Source organism: Ambystoma mexicanum, chromosome 3q (genome assembly GCF_040938575.1).
Source record: "Ambystoma mexicanum isolate Mex_15411 chromosome 3q, UKY_AmexF1_1, whole genome shotgun sequence".
Lineage (NCBI taxonomy): Eukaryota > Metazoa > Chordata > Amphibia > Caudata > Ambystomatidae > Ambystoma > Ambystoma mexicanum.
This window is the reverse complement of record NC_090926.1, coordinates 1174272442-1174294944: the sequence shown is the minus strand read 5'-3', so window position 1 is coordinate 1174294944 and position 22503 is coordinate 1174272442. Positions and strand designations below refer to the sequence as shown.

Sequence of the window (22503 nt, the reverse complement as noted above, 5' to 3'; positions counted from 1 at the left end):
CCACAAGGGGGAATGACTCGCTTCCCCTGGTTTTAGTGCTTCACAAACAGGGTTGCACCCTGCGTCAAAAAGTTCAATATGACTCCCTTCCTCTTGACCTTTCTCATAAAGCAAAGCTCCAATTATGATGAAGGTCCCAGACCCAGGTTTCTCTTCTTCCCCGAGGAGTACTTGGTATCCTATCTTGCCAAGTACTACGATGTACCTCTTTGTGACTGGGTTTTGGCAACCCTGGTTCACTCCTGCCAGGTACTGCCATGAAAAAATTGAATTGCGATATACTTTCTCTTACTGTCTGCTTCAACAGTGACTTGCAACCAACCACTGCGCCAAGGTAGAGGACTCCTGATGCACTCTCTTGCTTCTTTGACTATTGCTGTCACCCCCGTCTCCACCCAGACTTTCTCGTTCTCCCGTTACCTCCTTCTCAGGAGCTCTTTGCCGGTTCTTGACAGATGTGCGGGACTTGAATTGCACCATCTCATTCCGTTTGGTGCTCTCCTACTCGGCTCCACTGCAGGATGTTGCTGGCGATCAAAGCGTTCTTCAGTGACCATTCGGCCACCCACTTGGGATTACGCCTCCACTTTCCAGTTCTGTTCTTAACTCGTTCCATGCAAGCCTGTGGACTTGGAGAGCGTGTTCCTCGTGGCTTCATTGTCGTCTTCTCGTTGAACTTCCCAGCCCGGACTGCCTCTCCTGCTGGTTGGCTGGCTCTTATGTAATCCTTTTGTCTATTTTTATATCGGCTGATTGGCAAAGGTTGGCTTGAAGTTTGTCGCATTTTCAATGGCTTTGGCCCTTCAATCTTTATTCCTCTGTGCCTCCTCCTCGTCCCAGTACTTCTAATATCACTCTGCCTTGGCTAGTCCATGTTCTTCCTTGTATCAGTAGAAGCCAAATCTATGGACCTACATAGGTGTGATGTTGGAAATACCTTTGGAGCGACAGGGCCTCCTCAACCTTGACCTACCACTTCTCTGCTGATGTTTCTGTGTGTTTTCCTGCACTGGAGCCCAGTTTGGGCCCCTGGCAGTGCAGCTCTTCATCTTTACCTTTTGGAGAACAGTACCCATGGGATACCCTTGGGGCACTCATAGGTAGGGGTACACCCTTGTACCTCTAATGTATGTTTTGGAGTAGAAATGTGTGTTGCCCACAGAGCAGAGTATGGTCTGATGGCAGCTACATGATGACTTGACAGTGGCTCTGGGTATCCTCAATATTTGGGATACCCAGGCCCTGTCGTAGGAATTAATGGATTCTTACACAAAGGCAAAATGGACACTGGTGGCCTCTTGGTTTCCTTTGCCTCTCTCCCTTGTTTTTGAAAGCCATGAGAAGCCCTGGCTCTGTTCCCTTCCCCTAAATGGCTGTGGGTGGAAGGACCATCTATGGCTCTGGGGCTGCCTCCTGCCAGACTCGCTGGAGCCTTCGCAGGGACTGATTGTTGTGGATACAACCGTGTGGTGGAGCCTGAATGAACGGAATGAGGAGTCAATATGCATTCTGTGTTGTGGGTGTCTGGGTTTGGTGGTGTGATACAATGCCTGAGCCACCGTGACTGAATCTGGCAGTGTGGTGTTCTGAAAGGATGGGGAGTTGCCCCCAATTCACATCCTCTGTTATGAGTGTCTGGTATTAGGTGAATGGCTTCAATACCTGTGAGCCTTGATTGTGTGCTGCCTGCATGAATGCACTTGTGTGTGAGGGGCTGGCTGAGCCTGGCTCACCCTGAGTGAATGAGGAGTGTTTTGTATAACCGGGGACCTCCTACTCCCCTCCTTGTCAGAAGCTGAAACAAGAAACCTGAATCAAGAAGTGTTGGGTAAGAATTAGTGCAGTCCAGCTAGTGTGGGACTACACAAGACTTATCTCCTTGGTATTAGACCCACCTTTTTTAATATAGGCCTGTACTACATAAGTTGGTAGTGTGACTGAGCATCCAGGCTTATTTTAGGAGGGGCAATGTGAGCTGTAGAGCTTTGCAATGAAAGCAGTAAATATTGTGGTTTTGGCACCTTTTTCCTCAGCACCAATGAAGAACGAAAAAATCCAGTTAGATAAACACTTATGCACTTAGTTTATAGTAAATTATTTATTTATACACAAAGATATTTAAAGCAATTAGCTGTAACATTAATTCTCAGTTAGGATTAAATTAATTCAAAAGTGAACAATAAAGCAGGTGAGTTATCATTCATATGTTACACATGTTCCAGCCCCCGGGGGTGACGTCATTTGAGGTCAGCGAATAGGCAACACCTTTGCAATAGTGAGTTTCTCAGGAAGGAAAGGTTCACGTTAGATCAGACAAGACTGATGGATTATAAGAACCATTAGATTCTCCCAAAGGGATGCAGGCAGTCAATTATCCCAGCATTAAAGTGTTCAACATTTAAGACCTTTGAGGGAACAAGCACTGCCAAAGCCAATACGTTGAGAGGGAGGCCAGGACACCCAAAGGCTGATGCTCTTCTTAGAAAACGTTTCTTAAATACTCAGTGTTCAGAAAAGAAATTGCCGCAACTCAAGAGGAGTCACCTTTAGAAAGCACACGCTGTAAGGCCAATGCAGGGAAGTTGAGGTCAACTTTGTGTTGGGTTAAATCGCACTCCCAAAGGTAGGAATCGCCCCAAAGGGCAAAGGATAAAATACCACAAGCCCCATAGTATCTTGAAAATTAAGTGTTCCAGCTGGTTGCCTTCACGATGCAATGCAGTAAACCCTTGTTCCTGGTCCTTGGTCGTGGTGACGAAAGGGAGGGCCTCTGGCGGGCTCCTGTGGCAGCACTCTCTCGAGAGAGACTCGGCAGCAATGGATTTCTGTCGGTTCAGTGGCTCTTTGTGGTTTTGGCGCCTTATTCTCAGCGCCACTGAAGAATGAAAAGCTCTGGTAAGAATGTCCTTGATCCCTCGGTCCTGGACCCTGCTAAGGGGACACTGGATGCAAATGTCTTGCTTCTGTAGGGTCCTCTGGATGCCCACGAAGATCTGTCCAGATTCGGACTTCAGAAGACAATGCACTCACAAGTGGTAGAACTTCCCCGGGCATTAGGCTTCTGCAGACTTGGAAAGTCGCAGCAAGTTGGGGGTTGTGCCAAAACAGAGTTTGTCTCGAGGCTGGTTGGTCCCTGCAGTCTAAGGGAGGAAGTCGTCCTTTACGGATCTGCCCTGCCCATTCGAAGGCTGGGTCCGCACAGCTACAGGGCTTCACTGGGCAGTTTGCGGTCCAGGAGGGTGCTACTGGTGTCTTCTGTCCTTCAGGGGTGACTCTGCATCTAGTACCAAACCCTCGCTTTTTAAGCAAGTTCCCATTCATTCACCTCCCTAGGATGTCAATCACACAGCAGGGTGGCTGTCCTTTCTGCACAGCCAGCTGGCCAATGGAAACTGGTTTCACTCAGGCACACCCAGAGACAAAGGACAGGGGAGTTTTGGGACCCTCCCTCACGCCCTGCCTTTCCAGACACACTGGATCCTGGGCGGGCTTCACAGGAAACTACACAAACAGAAATAGGCCTGTTGCAAATTGTGTCCAATGCATTTCGGTCATCCATGACCATCTTCAGCGACATTGATATTTAGATGTAAAGGTAGATGTGATCACTGCGAGTCTGGTGTCCTGCTGGCGAATATTATGAAAAACAAGGTCCTGCTAGGACTCCTGGAAACACATCTACCTTTACAGATTAAGAAAAATTGAGGGCACCAGACTGAATGCAAGTTATACTTTGGCAAACATCAAGTGAAGATATAAGAATCCTGATAAATATCAATGTCCCTGAAGATGCTCATGGATGACCGAAATGCATTGGACACAATTGGCAACAGGCCTATTTATTTACCGTTTTTAGAATAAAAGGCTACCTTTGCGAAAATCTCGAAACCACTTAATGAATCATAATGTACTTATACTTACAAATATTACCACCACAATATAAAGTGAAAAAAAAATCAAGTGGATTCCCACACAGGTCCTTCCAGCTGTCTAGGACACCTAACCCAGACCAATATTTGGCGTCTGTAAGAGAAACAGACTATTAATAAACCTATTTGGACTAGGCTGTAATATACAAATGTTTGTTAGCCTTGAATATGCAATGCACCTATTCTTCAAAGGAGTCCTCAAACGGCATCTTTCCTTCAAAATAAATCTTGAGCAGCATAGCCTTCTGATGGCTGAGGTGTAAATGACGGCAGCCAGAAACCATAGCCCCCATGATCACTGCAACTGCCTGGCCCTCTCATACGCCATATTCGAAAGTAGTTCCACCTGCGTTTGCTTTGCCTGCTACATAGACGCGCAGTTGGCCCCTTCCTCATGGCATTCATGGGATGCAGCAGCATGATTGTTCGAATGTTAGTGTAGGGGGGGTGGATCTATAAGATGTGTATCTTGCTGCTGGCATTTGCATGGTTGTGAATGGCAGGGACCAGTGTGCCAGTAATTGCCTTCATATATAAGGTGAGCTAAGCCCAGGGCCGAACGTTCTCCAAGGCCAACTAATGAAGGTCTGCAATGTCTACACGTGCGCATCTTGCAGCTTTAAAAAAAAAAAGTTTACATGTCAATGGTCCAGGCACCTTACGAGTATCTGCACTCCATGATGAAATGGTTCCAGGACATCTGCAGCCCAGAGTGCAATGGGCCTTTTTGGTTACTTTTGACTTTTGGTTTCATTATTTTTGGGAGGAAGCATAATGTTCTGCTCTGGGGTGCAATGGAGCGTGTCAGCAAAACACACACACAACAGCACATCTCACGTCCACCCTCCTATACTAACACTCCCTACCCTCGCTGACACTTTATCCCTGCAGTGTGATGGCTTGAGCCTGCAAGCAGCACATACAAACTTCACTCGCACATCCACTTCATTTTCATGTATGGATACTCCCTACCCACACTGGCACTCACTCAGCACCACACTTCCACTCACACCTGCTCTCATAACCGCACTGTTTCCCACAACCTGGATTGTGGCTGCCCTGGCACAAGTAGCAGAAAGGCCATTGGTGAACCTGAGCCACCGGAGTGAACTGCATTATGTCTACAGTCAAAATCAGCTACATCATGTGATGTGCAGCATTTAAACCCTTTGCCATGCACGCCCCTAATACACACAACTGATTTTGCTGAGGCTGTAAGCTCAGTCATTGGCAGTAGCTGTTGATAAAAGCCCCTTATTCATGCTTGTAAATAAACAAAAACGCTTTTACTCGTAAAATTAGGCAATTTATGAGTTGTCGTGCAAGTCCTGACAGTTCTCCGTTCTTTGCAGGCCGATAAATTGACCATTAACCTGGGTATTAACATGTATTATTGCAGTACTTAGAAGCAAGGGAATCGGGTATGAAGAAGTGAATAAAAATGTTTTGTTGACATGGAAGACCCTTTCAATCACTCTAACCTTTGAACTGTTCATGAATAATATTATTGTCCAACTCTTAGGACATGCATGAAACGGGGGGAAGAAAAAAAAATGTGAAGTATCTATATGCATTTGAGGGTTTCTGGCTTTTTAGTTGGCGACACTTAGCAATCCGGTACCTGTAGCTTAACTGTTCCCGTTAAGAAAATGGGGGACACAAGTACCAAAATGCAAAGAGGGGGGAGATCAAAAGTCAGTAACGTATGACAACCCTAAAATTCTGGGAATAGTCATCAATTCCTAAGTGTGGACAGCGTGCTTGCTGTATATGATATGGCATTTAAAATGCGCCTATACACAAGTGTTTGAAGGCACAACAATGTAAAGGAAGTGGAACAGAGGGAAGACAGACAACAAACTTACTAGGCCAGGTGACAACGGGATCGCGCAAGTGCAGGAGAGGGGGGAAGGGAAAGTGCGGGAGAGGGTAGAGAGAGGGGGCAGTGCAATTCATGGGATCAACAGTAAGAATAAATGAAACAAAAGGTAGAAGTGTGGCCAGCTTGTGGGAGGCCCCAACCGACAAGAGATCTACCACCAACTCATTGCTTGGAGAAGTGGCTGCCCCTAAGGGAGTTGGAGGCGGATGAGCGAAGAGCTTGTGAAGGAAGATATTTAGGAAGAGAGAGTTGGAGGTATTGAGGCCCCAGAAGGCCTTGTGGACAATGTAGAGGGGATTTGAACTTAATCCTTGCAGCGACTGGGAGCCAGTGCAGAGATTTCCGTCCTGGAGAGATATGATCCCTGGGCTTGAGGTCAAAGACAAGTCTCACAGTCCTGTTCTGGATGAGTTGCAGAGGGCGGAGAGTAGAAGCGGGCGGATTTATATAGAGGCTGTTGGCAGTAGTCCAGCTAAGAGCGAACTGGAGCTCTGGAGACAGTGAACCTCTGGGGGAAGGAGAGGAAAGGAAGAATACTTCTGAGGAAGTGCAGCTGGTAGTGTGACTTCTTAGAGATGTAAGGAGAGAGTGGAGTCGAAGATGACCCTGAGGTTTTTGGCCTCACAGTTGGGAGAAGGAAGAAGGCCAAGAGAGGCCGGCCAGAGAATGACCGGGAAAGGAGGGAGAAGTTGTGCTGATGAGGAGAATCTCCATCTTACTGGCATTAAGGGAGAGCTCATTGGCGGCATACCACCCCTGGATAGCGGACAGTCATAGATAGGAGAAGAGGTGGCGGAAGAGAGCCTGAAAATGAGCTGAGTCATCCTCTTAGCACTGAAAGTTGCGGCAGAGAGCAGCAATGCGATGGGCAAGAAGTGCCAGATATTGGTTGAACAGCCAGGGAGAGAGGTTGGACCCCCGGGGAACACCACAAGTAGAGATAAAGTAGAGGAAGGACCCAAGTTGGACTTTGGAGGGTGGATCGGAGAGGAAAGAGGTCAGCCAAGCCAGGGCCTGATCGGGAGACGGCTGAGCAGGATGGCATGGTTGACCGTGTCAAAGGCAGAAGAGAGCTCAAGTAAGATGAGGACACAGGGGGAGTCAAGGTTGGAGAGCAGGTGTTCACAGATGTTCAGGAAATCCTAATGAATGTGATCTTGTGCTTCCAAATGTACACTAATTGTCCTTGTGATTATTATGAGAATGTAACCATTGCATAAATGTCTTAGATCCTGGGGAAAGAGGTAGGGTCATAGTGGGGGTTGGTCCCTCTATGCACCCAGTCAAGACTTGGCAGATTCCATAGAAATCCATTAGTATTTTGCCAATTCCACAAGATGTTCCTAATGTCATTTTCAACTGACCCAAGCTCCCTCTGAGATAGGAGGATTGTACCTGATCACAATCATACCGTAATGTTGGTAAGATAGATCTGTTGGTACTATGGACTTTCTCTCATATCAACAGCATTAGTCCGGTCCACCGTTTACAGGGGTAATGGGGGAGGGGGAGAAGGGGGAGTGAGGGTCTCACACACAGCCATCACAGCCATCACAGGGGGCATGAGGGGGTGAGGGACACACACAGCCATCATGGGTGGGGCAAGAGGGGTTAGGGACACACACAGCCATCACGGGGGCAATGGGGGTGAGGGGCACACACAGCTCTGAAGCTAGGCTGATGGTCATGGAGACAACCAACAGATTCAGTGTGAATATTAAGCTGGGAGATGGCCAGCTTTTCCAGGGGTTTGCCGAGGAAAGGAGCGATGGAGATTGGTTGGTAGTTAGCAGGGCAGGAGGGGTCGGATGAGGGTTTCTTAAGAAGGGGGTGCACAAGGGAGTGCTTCAGGTGGGGAAGGGAAGATTCTAGTGGCGAAGGAGTGGTTGCAGAAGTTAGCCAAGCGTACAGCGTGCCCCTCCTCTGGGCAGTCTCCCCTCACAATAGGTCATGTGTTTATAAAGCTTTTGAAGCAATGGGTGTGTCTGAGGCTTTCCTTCCATGATCTGTGTGATATCGAGCTCCTTGAGTCTTGTCACATGATTTCCCTACTCTGCAAGAGTTATTTGGACTGATGCTCGATCCTGTGGGTGGGAGGGGGCTCTTTTCTTAGAAATAGTGAAACCATAGTGATCAGATCTGGCACCTGGATGTGAATATGTACGCACGTATGTATGTCTATTAGGAAAGTGCTTCTCACAGTGTGCATTGATGTGTATTAGAGCAGTGCTTCCCAAAGAGACCAATGTGTTAAGGCAGGGGTGGAGTGGGGTCCCTCGCACAGGCTGCATCTCAATGCCAGAGCAGGACTATTACTAGGTGGCGATTAGCTATGCTATCTTTTGAAAAGAGATTTGCGAGTGTGATTTAGATGATATGCTGCAGTTGTGCAAGTAAACTTCCCCCTTTATCAGAGGTATAAGGAGGGGAGGAACAGTGAGCTTAGGTTACCTTATCCAGTCTTTCTTGGAGGCAATTAAGTTTGTAATTTGAAGCCCAGGAATGGATAAAAGTGTGGATGGCTGAATGGCTGGGTGCTTGTCCAAATCCACATTCCGTGTTGTGAGTGTCTAGATGGAGAAGAATGGCCTGAATGCACTGTGAGCCTGATTGGCTGCCTGCCTGCATGGCTGCTCTTCTGAATGATTGGTTGCCTGTGTGTGACTCAGCAGAGTGAATGAGAGACCGAACAGTATATCTGGGGACCTCTCACTGATTGTTCAGAAGCTGAAGTCGAAACTTGATGCTTACACTCAAAGTCGAGCCGGAGGAAGAATAAGAAGAAGAACCGATGTAATCTGAAAGCTGATGTGCCTTTTTAAGAACCTGATCCAAGAGCAGACCGGGCTAGGGCACCTCTTCCCGAGCTACGAGGGACCATTGTGCACCAGCTGATCTTTGCCAAAGCTCTCTGGTAGTCAGACCCTCGAAAGGCTGCCGACCGGAGAAGGGGACTGCCGGGGAATCTGAAATGAAGCAACCGGACATCCAGTCCATCGTCGTTGACCAGGGTTCGCAGGTTTGCTATAACCGCTGGTCGAAGTGTGTTGCCAAGACGCAGGGACAACTTGACGTCGTTCTGCTCAACGACCAGAGCCGCAAACGCTCCATTGCCTAAGACGTTTGATTCAAGGACTCCCTTTCTCATCACCGTTGACCGCTTTGTCCGGCTGGAGAAAGTCGAGGTCGTCGACGACCGAGGAGAATCGGGTGATGGGTTTCCCGCCACCCAAAGTCCTCTAAAACGTCACCAAAGATCCAACAGCCAGTCGTGGTCACGTCCCGATCGCCAACGTCCCAGCACCTTTGCAGGTCCAAAGTCCTTCATTGACTCTCTGCGACAACGAATTATCTTCATCGAGGTATACCGCATGCCTCCTCTTTACAGGACGTTCACAAGCTTTTCATCAACTAGCACAGCGAGGATCGAAGCTGTTCCCGACAACAGCGTTCACCTCTTCTTTCACTTGGAATCTTGACGACCCATCGCTCCTGCTTTTAAAGGGAGTTCACTCAAGAAGGGCCCGTCGACGACTCATCAAAGAACTCTACGAAACCAGGTACATTGGGGTCGTAGAACCTTTAGAAGTAATCAAGACTATATTGAGCATATCTGGACTGGGCGTGTCAATATGCTTTATTTACAGGTTGCCCAGTTGGGGGGGATCCTCACACAGGACTGTCTCTAGGTAGACGGGAGGCTGTTCTGCCATTGCTTGATTTAACTTGCTTTCCTTCTATGTCTATCGTTGATTACTCTTATAATCTGATTCGGATGCCATATGAACTGTTAGTAATTGAGACATTTCAAATGAATCGATAGTTAAGAGTGGTACCACACAGACCTGTATATATTTGCCATTATAGTATTGCCAGAGTACAAAGTGTGTTATTGTGTATATAACTTTGGACCTTATTTATATTATATATCACTAATATAGTGTGTGGGCATTCCTTTGTGGGTGCTTGGGGACTACAGTGTACTTAAGAACCAGCCTGCATTACCTCCTGAGAGCTTAAGCTTTGATTGCTCGCCCACGATGCCAAATGGAGAATCTTTGCTGCGGTGCTCTGTGCCTCGACTCTGCCATATAGAGTGCTGGAGTACAGATACCCCCCCCCCACCTCCAGTCTTTCAGTCGCTTACTTTGATGTCTATATATATATATATAAACAGAATAGCACACCTTTTGACACAAGGAGGAGGGGGGAGTGGTTTAGCAAGGTTCAGGGGGGGTGGTGGGGAGTTGTTGACAAGGTTCAGTGGGGTATCCCAAGGCTCTGTGATCGGGGCCCCAAAAACTGTTTAGTTTGGAGATGGCCACCCTAATTTTAGACTGGTGGAAGTTAAAAATAATACCAACATTTTGGGCTTAAAGAAATAGTCTTCTGCAAATATCGAGGAAGTTGGTAAACTGTGGCCCTCTTGGCTTGGGAAATGTATGCTTTCTACTTGTGAAAGCTAACCGCATAGGATGTTCAAGACTGGGAGAACACTCTCTCTCCAACTTCATCTATTGTCGCCTTGCCTCCTCCTTGCTTCTCTGTTCCTTCTACAATGGCAACATCTCCATGCCTTTATTGTTCTCCTATATTCTTCCTTCCAGATTTCTCTGTCCCTTTTGAAAACTCCTCCCTATCCTTGACAAGTCTCCCTTTCCCCTCCCTCATTTTCCTCTTTCAGTCTCTTCGCTCCCTTTTCCCACAGCCACCTGACCCTCACCATTTTTCCATCCTCCTCCTTGATCTTTTATTCTGAATTCCCTTGCAATCTCTTCTCCTACGCCCTCTTTCCACTGGCTTGACTCTGTAAGGTATGTGTGCATTCCAACGTACCATGGTTCTGAAAGAGGAAAGTGATCCCCATATGTACCTGCCAAACCACACTTCTGCTCACTGATTTGCAGGAGGCGTGATCTAATTGGACATGAGGCTTTGCGTTTTAGCATTCGGAGGGAAGGATTCTGCATTTCTTTTCCAGTTTGCCACAATTTCTACAAGTAAAAAGTTAAAATTTGGGTTGTTTTTCAGGGTTGGACTGCACCATCTATTTCCCTGAAGAATTTCAAATTGGTGTACCCAGTTTGCATGTAAGGTATTTTGCACCGAAATTTCTTACAGCTGGATGAAAAGGGGATGTTTTCCCACTAGACTTTTCTGGCTGTGCCAAAAAGGAAAATATGCATACTTCACTGTAGCTGTTGCTTTGGTATAGGAAAGGCTGTGAGGTTTCCATTCCCGTATTTCCCTGAAATTCTGAATATACTCTGGGTTTTCAGTCCAAAGGAGAGTATAGTGAGGCATTGTGGGAGATGTTGAGTTGGTCTTATGACAATAAGGTATTGGATCTCCTGGGAGGCTTCTTGGGGAAAGTATGCCTCCTCACCCGTACTCCAAGAACAAAAACCTGTTTGTTTATTGTTGGTCCAATGTTTACAAATCATGGGACGGATTTTTGGGAGCTCTCGGTGGCGTTGCAAATTATATCATCTATCGTTTATGTGGTCAAGGAAGCAAAAACCAGCACTAGCCCAAGGTGCCCGCATAGAACCGGGCAACTTCGCAGGTAGGCTGAATGTGACTTGTCATTCTAAGTTGACATTAACACCTTAATTTTGAAGTGGTGGTAGTGTGCCGATGACAAAACTTTGCTTTAATATAAGGAAATATGAGAATATTGGTAAAAGAGTTGATAATTATTCCTCTAAACGATGTGAGGGGTCAGTAATGCGAGGCGGACAGCTGCTTGTAGTTTTCTCAGTATTTGACATTTTATTGTACACAAGAATTGCAAAGCAAAACTAAGTCTCCTCTACCAGGGGATTCCCTACCTAGTCTAGGATCTAAGGGAACATCGCCTAACATGCACAAAAATGGTCCTCACACTAAACAAAAAGACAATCCAAATAAAGCATAAACAACATAACTGAAAGATTACCAAATATTCAGTGTCTTGGATCACTTCTACTTGTCCTGGGTAGATCTAGTTCCCCGGGAATGTCCAAAGTCAATTTCTTCCAAGGAGAAATACTCTTAAATCAGTTCTTGAAAAGTTCCAAAGAAACAACTGTTAAATCAAACAAAAATCCAATGGTAACAGTTCCTTCTTAGTTTGTTGAAAAGTTCCCTTCCCGAAAATGGCACGAGTGGTAATCCTGGATAACTTCCTTCGAGGATAGAATGGATAAAGTTCAAAACAAAAGTACCGGTTTGAATTGAACAGTACTTCTTCTGTACCCTCTGCAGCATCTTTAATGTAACTTGTCAGGATGCTTCTTTTAAGGGGACCGATTTCTTCTCGGCACCTCCCTTTTGCCAATGAAACTGTGAAAGCAGGCTCCTTTGCCTCAGTCTACTACTACTTCAACCACATTCTAATAAAAATGTTCTGACAAAATTATAGACCACCACAGGTCTACTGCTTCTGCTGCAACTTGATACTTTGTACATATACAGACTCTTCAACCCATACAGGTAGGCAGGACACTCTTAAAAAGGGAAGCCTCGTTGCCTCTTCTGTTTGTCTTACAGCTATCACAAAATCTGTCTTGGCTTCTAGACTAGTTCTCTCCGCTTCAACAGACTCGGCTTCACAGAAAGCCCCCAGATAGCTTTTTTGCACACCTTCTGGCTTCCAGTAGTTGCCTCAAAGCTGTATTGTCACTCTTCCTGCCTTGGATAACCTTGTCACCTTTGTATCAGAGGACTCTGGATTTATAACTACTTCAAAGCATCGGTGTTCATGTCTTAATTGTGCTGGTTTCTCCTTGGAAAGGATCTGCCTACTGGCTTGGGTAATGCTTGTTCTTTTTGTGACTTAAGTAACTTCTACAACTACTTGATAATTGTTCTGACTGTTACGAGAGTCCGGTTTCACTTTAGAAACAAATGTAGGTACACACAATCTCTCGCTGATGTTAAACATCCACTTAAAGACTTACGTTTTGTTTGTGCTGCGTTCTGCTTTAACTTTGATCAGGAAACACAGTTTCATACATGCAAACTATTTGATGTTCAGTCTTGTAACACTTTGGGAAAGTAAGCTTCTACTTCATAAAGGTTTTCCGGCAACGTTCTCCTCCTTAATAGGAGACACGCGACCGTTCGCAAACAGTTTACAATGGGGAAAAAGAAAGGCTTTCTCTTCACACGGGCACTTTAACTTCAGTGAAATAAGTGTGTGATACAATTCCCTTGTTAGAATAACTTCCCACGGCTGTGAACCACCTTTGCTTGCATGTGAGCTTCAATTTACTGGTAGCAGTTACTGGCAAGGTATTCCTGATTTGGAGTACAAAGCTTCATTCACTAGCTCCACAATCGCAGAGGTTGTAGGGTTGCTTCTACGTCCCGACTTTATTTCTTCTGTTACAACTGCTACAGGCACTCTTTGGACCCACACCTCTCTGCAACATGGGTGTCTCAGATCCGGCCTCGATAATGGTGAGTCTTCGCTTCTCCAACTTCCCTCGGCTTGCTTCTGCACACGAGTCTCGGGTGGATGCACAACTTCAGCTCTGCATGTGCAGCAATTGGGTGCACTGGGAAAGACTACCTGTTTCTCCCAGTCTCTTCTAATGCAGCCACAGCCAAACAGGGTTTGTGATCACAGGACCATCTCAAAGCCTGCAAGTGTTAATCTGATCTTCCTCTGCTCTGGCGTCACTTCATAGTGAACTGCCAGCCTCGTGATTTGCTTCTTGTACTGCTACTGCTGCCAACCTTCCAGCTCCGGCTCCAGCTTCTTTCTACTGCCCTTCCTGCTGCAGCCTTTATTGCCCCTCAGGTGGGTTAATTGGCTTCAGGTACAGGACCTTTTGAGCTAATTACTTGACCCTGCCAAAAGCTATTAGGCCAGGCTGTCTGTCCTTGGCTCCTACATGCCTCTCTAGCCCTCTGCTTTGTCCCTGCTGGCCTCTGGGACATGCAGTCCACTTTTAAGAGATTCGGGTTTCCTACTTCTTTAAAAGGTTTAAGGATGTTTTTTCTTCCCTTGAAGTTGTTAGAAGAGGAATTATAGGCTTTAACCTTAAAGGCAGATGGGACAGGAAAAATGTCATTTCCGTCATTCCTTTTGGCATACCTTTGACATTGTGGAGGATATGGGATTTTAGGAGCACAAAAGACTTGTTCTTTAAGTACAACACTGTTGAATCCCATCTTTAGAATTTAGTATTGGCGAATAGGGAAACCTTGTTTAGCAATGGCGCTGGACAATGGTTGAGACCATGTTTGCGATTGCTAAATGAAGAACGTCAACACTTTATTCGTGTTCACATACAGAATATATTGTTAATTGTTAGTGTGCTTAAGTGCATGTGAGAAGCACCAACACGTGTTTCGACCGAAGTCTTTGTCAAGGCTGTGCATACGTAGTGAATTGAGTGTGTGTTGGTGACACGGTTGGTGCATGTCGACGCAACATGTATAGGTCACACATCCAATACATTCAGGAACAGTATGTACATGGTTCAAAGTGGTGTGTGAAGTGCCATTGTGGTGAAAGATGTGAATATTTTTTTTTTTTAGGTACACAAACATTGACATATCAATGTTTTTGTCACATAAATTGGTTCACAGAATGTACCATGGAAGGAGGGAGGGAGGGGGAGAAAGGGTAGAGAGTGAGTAGGTAATAAGTTAGCTGGTAGTTGTTGAATTAAATATAGAGGTTCTTACCAAGGGCGAGTGGTTGGAGAGCGCAGGTGCCCACCATTCCTCCAAACATTCCTACCATCTTTAGAATTGACCCTCCCATCCTTTATAGGAGGCTGAACTATATCAATATGGCAATAACAAATTCCTCCTCTAAGCCTGTGACAAGACCATTCCTCTTAAGGAGAAATACTGTGTCTCACCCTGCAAAATCTCCCCAATGCCCTGGGCCTGTCTCCACCCAGTAGATCCTCCTCCAGGATTCGGACCCGGAAGCATCTGCTCTCTCCTGGCCTCCTGGGAGGAGACTTCAGGCAAGGAATTGGTGGGAGAGCCACCGGATTCTCCACATCTCCCACTGGGAATGTTAGCTGATTAGGCTATTGTAGCCAGTGACATGAAGTTCTTTATATGTATGATATTTCTCTTATTTCTTTCAGAGTCTGCAAACACTGGAAAAGACTCGTCTTAGACAAAGCTTTGTGGAGAAATGTGGACTTATCGCCTCACAAGGTATTCTTGTTTTCTCTCAAAGAGCCTTCCATTGCACGCTGCTATGATTCTGTATCCTACTTACTAATGAGCAATATATATGTTCTAGATATTACAGGTATAGACCATTTTTAGGGCAACCAATTGTCTTACGCGCTTAGAAAAATTACTAGAGTTGACCAATGCATATTCTATTGTTCAAGAGGAAATGCCTTCACCTCTTAAGGAAGTAGTGTAAGAATAGTGTGAACACCAATGAAACTGCGCTGGCCCCAGTCTTCTTTTTTAGAATGTAATATTTATTTGGCATTGGTATGGTGCCTATAGACAAGTGTTTCCAGGGGCCACAAGACAACAAATGGTGGGGGACATAGGAAAAAGAAGAGCACAATGACGGTTATATTGACCTTGTGACAATCCTTCTGTGGAAGTGCAAAGACAAAGGTGAGAAGTGCAGAGGAGCGAGGAGTAGGGGGCAGGGCGGTAGAGGATGGGAGGGGGATGAAGGGCACAGAGTGACCAAGTGCTGAGGGTGGCCAGTGAGGGCAAGTGGCAGGGGGAAAAAAGGGGTATGGGCTGATACTTGTGATGGACAGCATGGGCCAGATTAGAGCTAGTCCAGGGAAGGGTGCCTGAGGGCAAGTGCTGGTAGGGGATGCTGGGGGAGACTGGTCAGGGGTGGTCTGGCCCCTGTATGACTCGGAAGGGACCAGGCACCAGTTGCAGAGGAACATTATCATGGGAGGGGGAGAAGGAAGGAAGAAGTGAAAAGGAAACTCAATCTGATGGGGGCAGGGAGGCTGTTCAGAGGGAGGAACCTCCCAAGGAAAGGGTTCTACCTCCCACTCTGTTTGGTGAAACGTTTGACCTGCAGAGAGTTGGAGCTAGAGGACCGAAGAACTCTCGCAGGGGGGTATTAAGGGAGAGAAAGCTGGATGTAGAGTGGTCCCAGGCCCCAGACAGCCTTGTTGATGATGCAAAAGGGTCTTGTAGAGGGATTTTAGGACTGAGAGTTGCGGCCCCTGGGCCAGAGGCCAAGGATACGTTTTCCAGCCCTATTCTGGATTGGTTGAAGGGGGCGAATGGAGGAACGAGGCAGATTGAGGAAGAGGCTGTTGCAGTAGTCCAACCTAGAGCGAACCATAGCTCTGGGTGCCTTGAGCTTCTGGGGGAAGGTGAGGAAAGCGAGAATGCGCCCGAGGGCGAGGAGCTGAACATTTGACTTCTTGGCAAGGTCTGTCATGTGTGTAGAGGGAGGGGTCAAAGATGACCCCAAGGTTTTTTTTCCTCACAAGAGGGTGAGTGCAGGGGACCCAAGTTGGGTAGCCAGAGAGTGGGGGAGAAACGGGAAGCAGGCGTCCCAATGAGTAGGATCTCTGTCTATCTAACTGGGATTAAGGCAGATATCATTGGCAGGGCACCACGCTTGAATAGCAGTCCGGTATGAGAGCAGAAGGCGAGGAGGAAGAGGAAGGAAGTTTAAAGAAGAGCTGTGTGCCATCAGCATAACACTGGAAATAAGGAGAGAAGGTGGAGATCAAGTGGGCCAGAGGGGCTAAGTAGATGTTGAAGAGCCATGGCGATAGGATAGAGCCCTGAGGACGCCACAGATGGAGCGTGAGGTGGAGGAGAGGAAGGGGCCTATTTGCACTTGGGAGGATCGGTTTGAAAGGCAGGTCAACCACGCCAGTGCCCGGTCCGTGACGCCTAGGGTATCATGGAGACGACTTATGAGGATGGAGTGGTTGACTGTGTCAAAGGCAGAAGAGCGATCGAGGATCCGAACAGAGGGAAAGTTGAAGTCCAGGTTTGAGAGCACTATTCAACGCTATTCAAGTGTCAATTAACCTTGGAAAAGACGTTTTGTCTTCGTCATGACACTCTTCTTTTTTTGGGAGCACTGGAAAACTGTAAGGACACTTGAATATTAAATTCTAAAAAAGAACTTTGGGCTCAGCACAGTATGATTGATGTTCACACTAACTTTACTCTAGGTATTACAGGTTACACTTTTATTTTGGTATTGCTCGAGAGGTTTGGTTACTCTGACATTTTTGTAAACTGAACATTAATTAAAAGTAAAATGTTTCAGTTTAGGCACTTCCTGTTTCTAGGATGGGGCATAGAGGAGCAAGTGGCATGCACATTGCAGCAGTGATGGTGTCACTGCCAGTCCTCACTGGTTAGTGAAAAGAATAATCCTAGATTGCAGGATGGCCACTGCTGCAGTCGGTCAAATCCAAAATTGGTCACTCAAATGAGGTGTCCATCGTGTTGAATCCCCTAATGTGCAGGTGATGTTACTGGCCATGTTGAGGGTGTTTAAACTCCTAAAGCTTCCCTTAAAAAAAAAACTTCTGAAAAATAAACAAAAAAAATAAATGTAAAAGACAATCAGCGTACATTAAACAAGTGACTGTAAAAAAAAATAGACCTTATTGTCAGGATAAATAAATAAAAAGAAATGAGAGCCTTGGTCATATTCTCCTAAAACATATGGGCATCCGTTAAGGGGTTGTAAATACTCCTCTGGGAACAATCCAAGGTCTTTTAACATGTACCACTGTTTTCTGTTAGTTATTTGCAGTGTTGGTGGGTATGGTCTCGGAGGGTTACTCAGGGGCAACGTGTTTGCCTTGGAAGCAAGACCACACAGAGCAATGCAGGTTCGATCCTGGGTCCGCGCATAGAAACCTCAGGTTATTTATAACACGCTTAATACCCAATCATATCCTATGCAAACTGGTCACTTTACTGGAAAGTTATTCTACTTAAAACTTCATGAGATCTGGGTGAGTCTTATATGGTGTATCACTGGTTTGCTCTGTCTTTAAATATTCAGACAGGAAGATGAAACCAGTAGGATGCCCTAGACCACATAATGCATCGTTTTATGCACAGTTTGTTGGACCCACTTTTTCAGTCGACTGTATTGCTATGCTGTTGGCAATCCATTCACTACAGATTTGCTAGCGTAGTGACGTTCTCGCTATTGGGTGGTGCTTGAGCAACACCTAAAAGCAAAACTATTGCATTGGAGTACAGCTAGGAGGGAGATGATGTATGATGAGGAATACACAGCTTGTGGATGATGTTTCGTTATTTACCCACCCATTGACTACTGATAGCAATGTCAGTCCCTGTGGTCATTTCCACATAATACCTGCTGCCTCCAACCAAAAGCACCCCCCCCCCCTGGGATTTCTTTTGAGCTAACTCTGTTGAGCAGTAACATCCAACTTTGGCATGCCAGCGCTCTTTCTAAGCAGTCTGCTGGGAATTCATGGCTTAATTCTAGCTGTAAATATGCAACTGCTGTATTAATCTATTAAGTGAGCCTTCTGACACTCAATTTGTGTGTACCTTGCTCTGAAGTCCTCTTAAAAACAAGCATTGACAAAGAAAATAGGTTTTCCCCGTATATAGGTATTAGATAACCATTTGCTAGACACCGTTATCTCATATGCCCAGATAATCGCACTATTTTCCGCATGTAAATGCATATTCCATGCCTACTTAAAAGCCAAAACTATTGTCAGTGTTTGCTAATGTGAGTTTGACAAGGTCAAAGGATCGATTTTACTATTCTGTTGATATGTTTACTTCAGTATACTAACTATAAGACATGGTATATTGGTTAAACAATATAATGACTTAATATTTTGCATCACAATTTGAAAACTCTTTCCCTATTTGCAGATAAACTCCAAAGTATTGTGGCACCTCGTTCGGCGTTACCTAGGAGGCAGCTTGAAGGCGTTAAAGGTGAAAGGACTTCTGCATTCGGCAAAGAAACTGGAGTTTCTTTCACAAGCACTCTTGCAGGAGCTCGGAAAGCGAAGCCCTAACCTGCTGAAGCTGTGCCTTTCTGAGACCGACCTCCGCCGCTTGAGATTTGACTCTCTTCCATCTTCTGTGAAGACGTTGGAGTTGAGCCACTGTGAGATCCCCTCGCTCTGGTTCCAGGGAGATGGCACAAAGGGAAACTGTAAACTTTACCCAAAGGTGGAACACCTTGTGCTAAGTCATGTACCAGGCTTTTCCAACCTCCACCTAGAAACGCTATGTCGTGAAACTAGTCTCAAGACACTGTCCCTCACTGGAACATACCGCGTCACTGATGTGGGAATTGAAAAAGCAGCAGAGCACCTGAAGGGTTTACAGCACCTGAGACTTCAAGGTTGCAACATCACAGACGGCGCGCTCCATGTCATCGGGCGCCATTTGAAAGCTCTTCAGAAGCTGGAGCTGGTCAATTTCCGTTCCCTGACAGATTTTGGGCTGTCTTGCTTGGATTCTTTGAAAGATTTGAGCAGTCTTGGTTTGGAATGGTGCATGGGCCTGTCTCCGGGTTCGATCATTTCTGTCTGCACAGTGATGCCCAAACTTCTGTCCCTCAACTTGAATGGCATTGTATTTGAAGATCAAGGAATCCATCAAATCCTGCAAAGTCTTCCAGGCTGTGCGGTGACTAACAAAATGCTCGACCTGGACTAATGCGAGCGAAGCTTGAACAAGCCAGTGCAGGCTAATTTTCAGAGTGTAGGCTCTCGCTTTACTATTCTAATCTAACATGCAACTATCTGAAGAAGCAGAATGTCTCTAAAAGTGGCACTGTGGGGGTACACAAATGTTTTAAAACTGTAAAGCAGAGGAAAACTAAAGACAGTGAAATCAAATCTGAATGGCCTACACAGGGACAGGAATTGCACTTAAAACTATGTCATTAAAATAAAGACCAATTTTTTAAGCTTTATAGGCACTATGACAATCTCCTGTGGCCTGCCATAGCATCTATTGTGACAGCTGGGTTAGAAAGGTGGAAGGTAGACTTCTCGTATGTTCTTCTTGTCCATAAATTGCATAATTTTGTTTTTACATTTTTCTAATAAAACCTATTGTTTGGAGTTAATATTAGCTCCTTCCTTGACATTACAACCATAGTATCTGTTGCTTTGCTACAGTGTTTCGAAAATGTATTCCGAAGACTTTGTTTAGTTCATAGGGCAAACAAATAGCTCTCCTCCTCAAAGTCAATATTTTCAATAATATACAGATTACAAAGACAGGGAAACATGCAGTATCTGGATGAATTCTGCTTTTGTTCACAAGTCCTGTGGGGGAGAGGGGTTCAGGTGGATTGTGCATTCATCTGGCAGAATCTTCATATTTTATTTGACTTTTTATGCTTCATGGTGATTTTTTCTATCTTTCTAAGGTGAGCTTGTAAAGGTAAGCACTGCCTCCCAACCTCTTCTAATAACTGCATTATATCTGTTATAACCACTGACTTCTAATGATAATGTCTCCATACCTATTTTGCTATCCAACATGGTCCTTTAATTCTTCTAACTTTCTAACCACAAGGCCCTGAAACACTGTCTCTACCTCATTATACCACAGCTGCTCCTCGAACACATCTTTTACCCACCCGTTTCATACTTCTTTAACCCCCCATGGCTCAAATTGTTTCTAGCCAGCATGTTTTATAATGCTTCTAGCCACCACCATACCTCTGCTTTTGGCTCATTTTGGTGGTACAGCCATGGCCACTGTATGTCTTGCACCAATAGATTTCATTGAACCCACTAGCCATGGCCTTGGGCAAAGAGATTCATTACCCCTGCCTATCAGATGTGATCACTGTAGGTGTAACATTACTTATTGTTTTCACTCGCTCCACATTCCCGCGGGATTCCCCCATCCGATAACTGCAATAAACTACACATACATCCCACGGGATTTCCCCAGTATTCCCTCAATATTGCCAACTCCCATTGCCTCCTGCCCAGTAGATTTAGGCACTGCAAATGTTATACCTTTTTTTCTAACTCCTTATTCCCGCCATAATTTCACAGTAATCCTTTCCAATAGCCGAAATTCCTGCGGAAGAGTAGCAGTACGCGATAACTGGGAACAGTTGCTCAGAGTTAAAGGAATGGTTCGGTAAACATTTTTTATTGCCCCTACGCATCGGCCATGTGTTTTTAAGCCTAAATCGCTTGATTTTAGAAAAATTTCCTATGGACCTTACCCGAGTTTTCATCCATTAAACGCACGCGAAAACAGGGAGCTGCCATTTTGTGATAATCCTATCATTTTCCCCCATCGCCCTGGCTGACCTGCTTTTGCGGCACTAAATCATATCCCCGCCCCTGAGCCTGTCATCAGCAGACGCGTACCGCCCATTTCACAACGCCAAAGCAAGTCTCGTGTCAACATTCGCTGCGCTTCAGCTAATGATGTGTCGCCATGTAAATGGCAGGACGCCTCTTTCCTCAATAAGTATAAACAGACTGTTTCACAACACACCGCAGCAGATTTTCGATTCCATTCCTCTCTCTGTGTTACTTTGAGTATTCTGTGACTCGTTTCTGTGCTCTGGTCAGCAACTTTCGTTGCTTGTAGCCCGTGTGAACAGATACCAGTACCACCGCTATAAATTATTTTAGTTTTAACACACAATGGCTACAATAATGCCCTACATGTACGAGCCTGAGTATACAGAGGAGGAACTTCTGGAAATGGAAACAAGCGAAAACGATGGGTCTTCGGACAGCAGTTGGGAGGACAATTCAACAGCTGAAGAGCCTGGACCTAGTCGCATGGACGGTGTTTCCACCTGGTGCGCATGCAATCGGTGCAAGCTAATGCCAACCGGGGACGAGAACTGCTGCTGCTGTGAAAACTCTGGATGCGTGGCCTACGTTTCGGAAGGCGAGCCACGGCCGCAATACATCACCGAGCTGCCACTTCAGGGCAGCCTGCCTCACACGGTCCGTGTTGAGGATAATTATGGTGCTTATGCACGAACTTCGCGCAACTGTTCGTCCTCGTAATCCGAGTAACGAGTAAGTATACTCTGCTTGTCATGCCACTCCTATTTCATGGTCTTCATGTATATCCAAAATTACATATACATATCATTGTAACGCATGAAAGTCGTTCAATAGTGTGCAGTGTCTAGATAGCATTTGTCCGAGCAGAATGCCATTAGTTACAAGAATTGTCATTGACAACAAACGTTTATTAAACTTATCTTGGTCATTTAAAAACAGTTTGTGTCATTCCTTTTCACAGGTGGTACAGGCTGATGGGCTTTCGTTCCTTTACATGGTGGCTTCAAGGGAGGCTTGGACACCGCATTCGAAGAGTGATACCCGCCTGTGCCGTTCGTGCCATAAGAGAAACGTTCCCGAGTGACAGCGGTCAGTACAGGGGATTTTCTCTCACTGTGCTGCAACCTGACCTGTACAATGTGTAAAGTCTTGTATTTTTGTGTCATCAAAATAAGATACAAAATAAAACCCCACATATATTTTAACAATGGTTGTTTTCATTTTTTAAATTAATCAAGTGTGTCTCCATTCAAGGATGGACGTCGGACATCTGTGCTCCGAATGGGTGAAGGTCAGGTCGCTGTGAAGCAGGGTGGTCACTATCCAAGCTAACATATATTCTCAATAATGCATGCAGGTATTGAGGACACGTTTGTGGAGATGAACGAGCTATGTGCTTAGTTCAGGCTGGTTCACATGCAGGACA

At 45.7% G+C, this 22503-nt stretch overlaps 1 protein-coding gene across 1 annotated transcript in view; it reads left to right on the top strand.

The window, feature by feature from the left end:
* Positions 1 to 19888, top strand: part of FBXL12 (F-box and leucine rich repeat protein 12) — a 42190-nt gene extending 22302 nt beyond the window's left edge. Inside the window, exons 2-3 of the mRNA XM_069604029.1 lie at positions 14907 to 14979; positions 18658 to 19888. Of these exons, the coding sequence (XP_069460130.1) occupies positions 14907 to 14979; positions 18658 to 19455 (871 nt within the window). The 3' untranslated portion in view covers positions 19456 to 19888. The remainder of the gene's footprint in view (positions 1 to 14906; positions 14980 to 18657) is intronic.
* The last annotated feature ends 2615 nt before the right edge of the window (positions 19889 to 22503 follow it).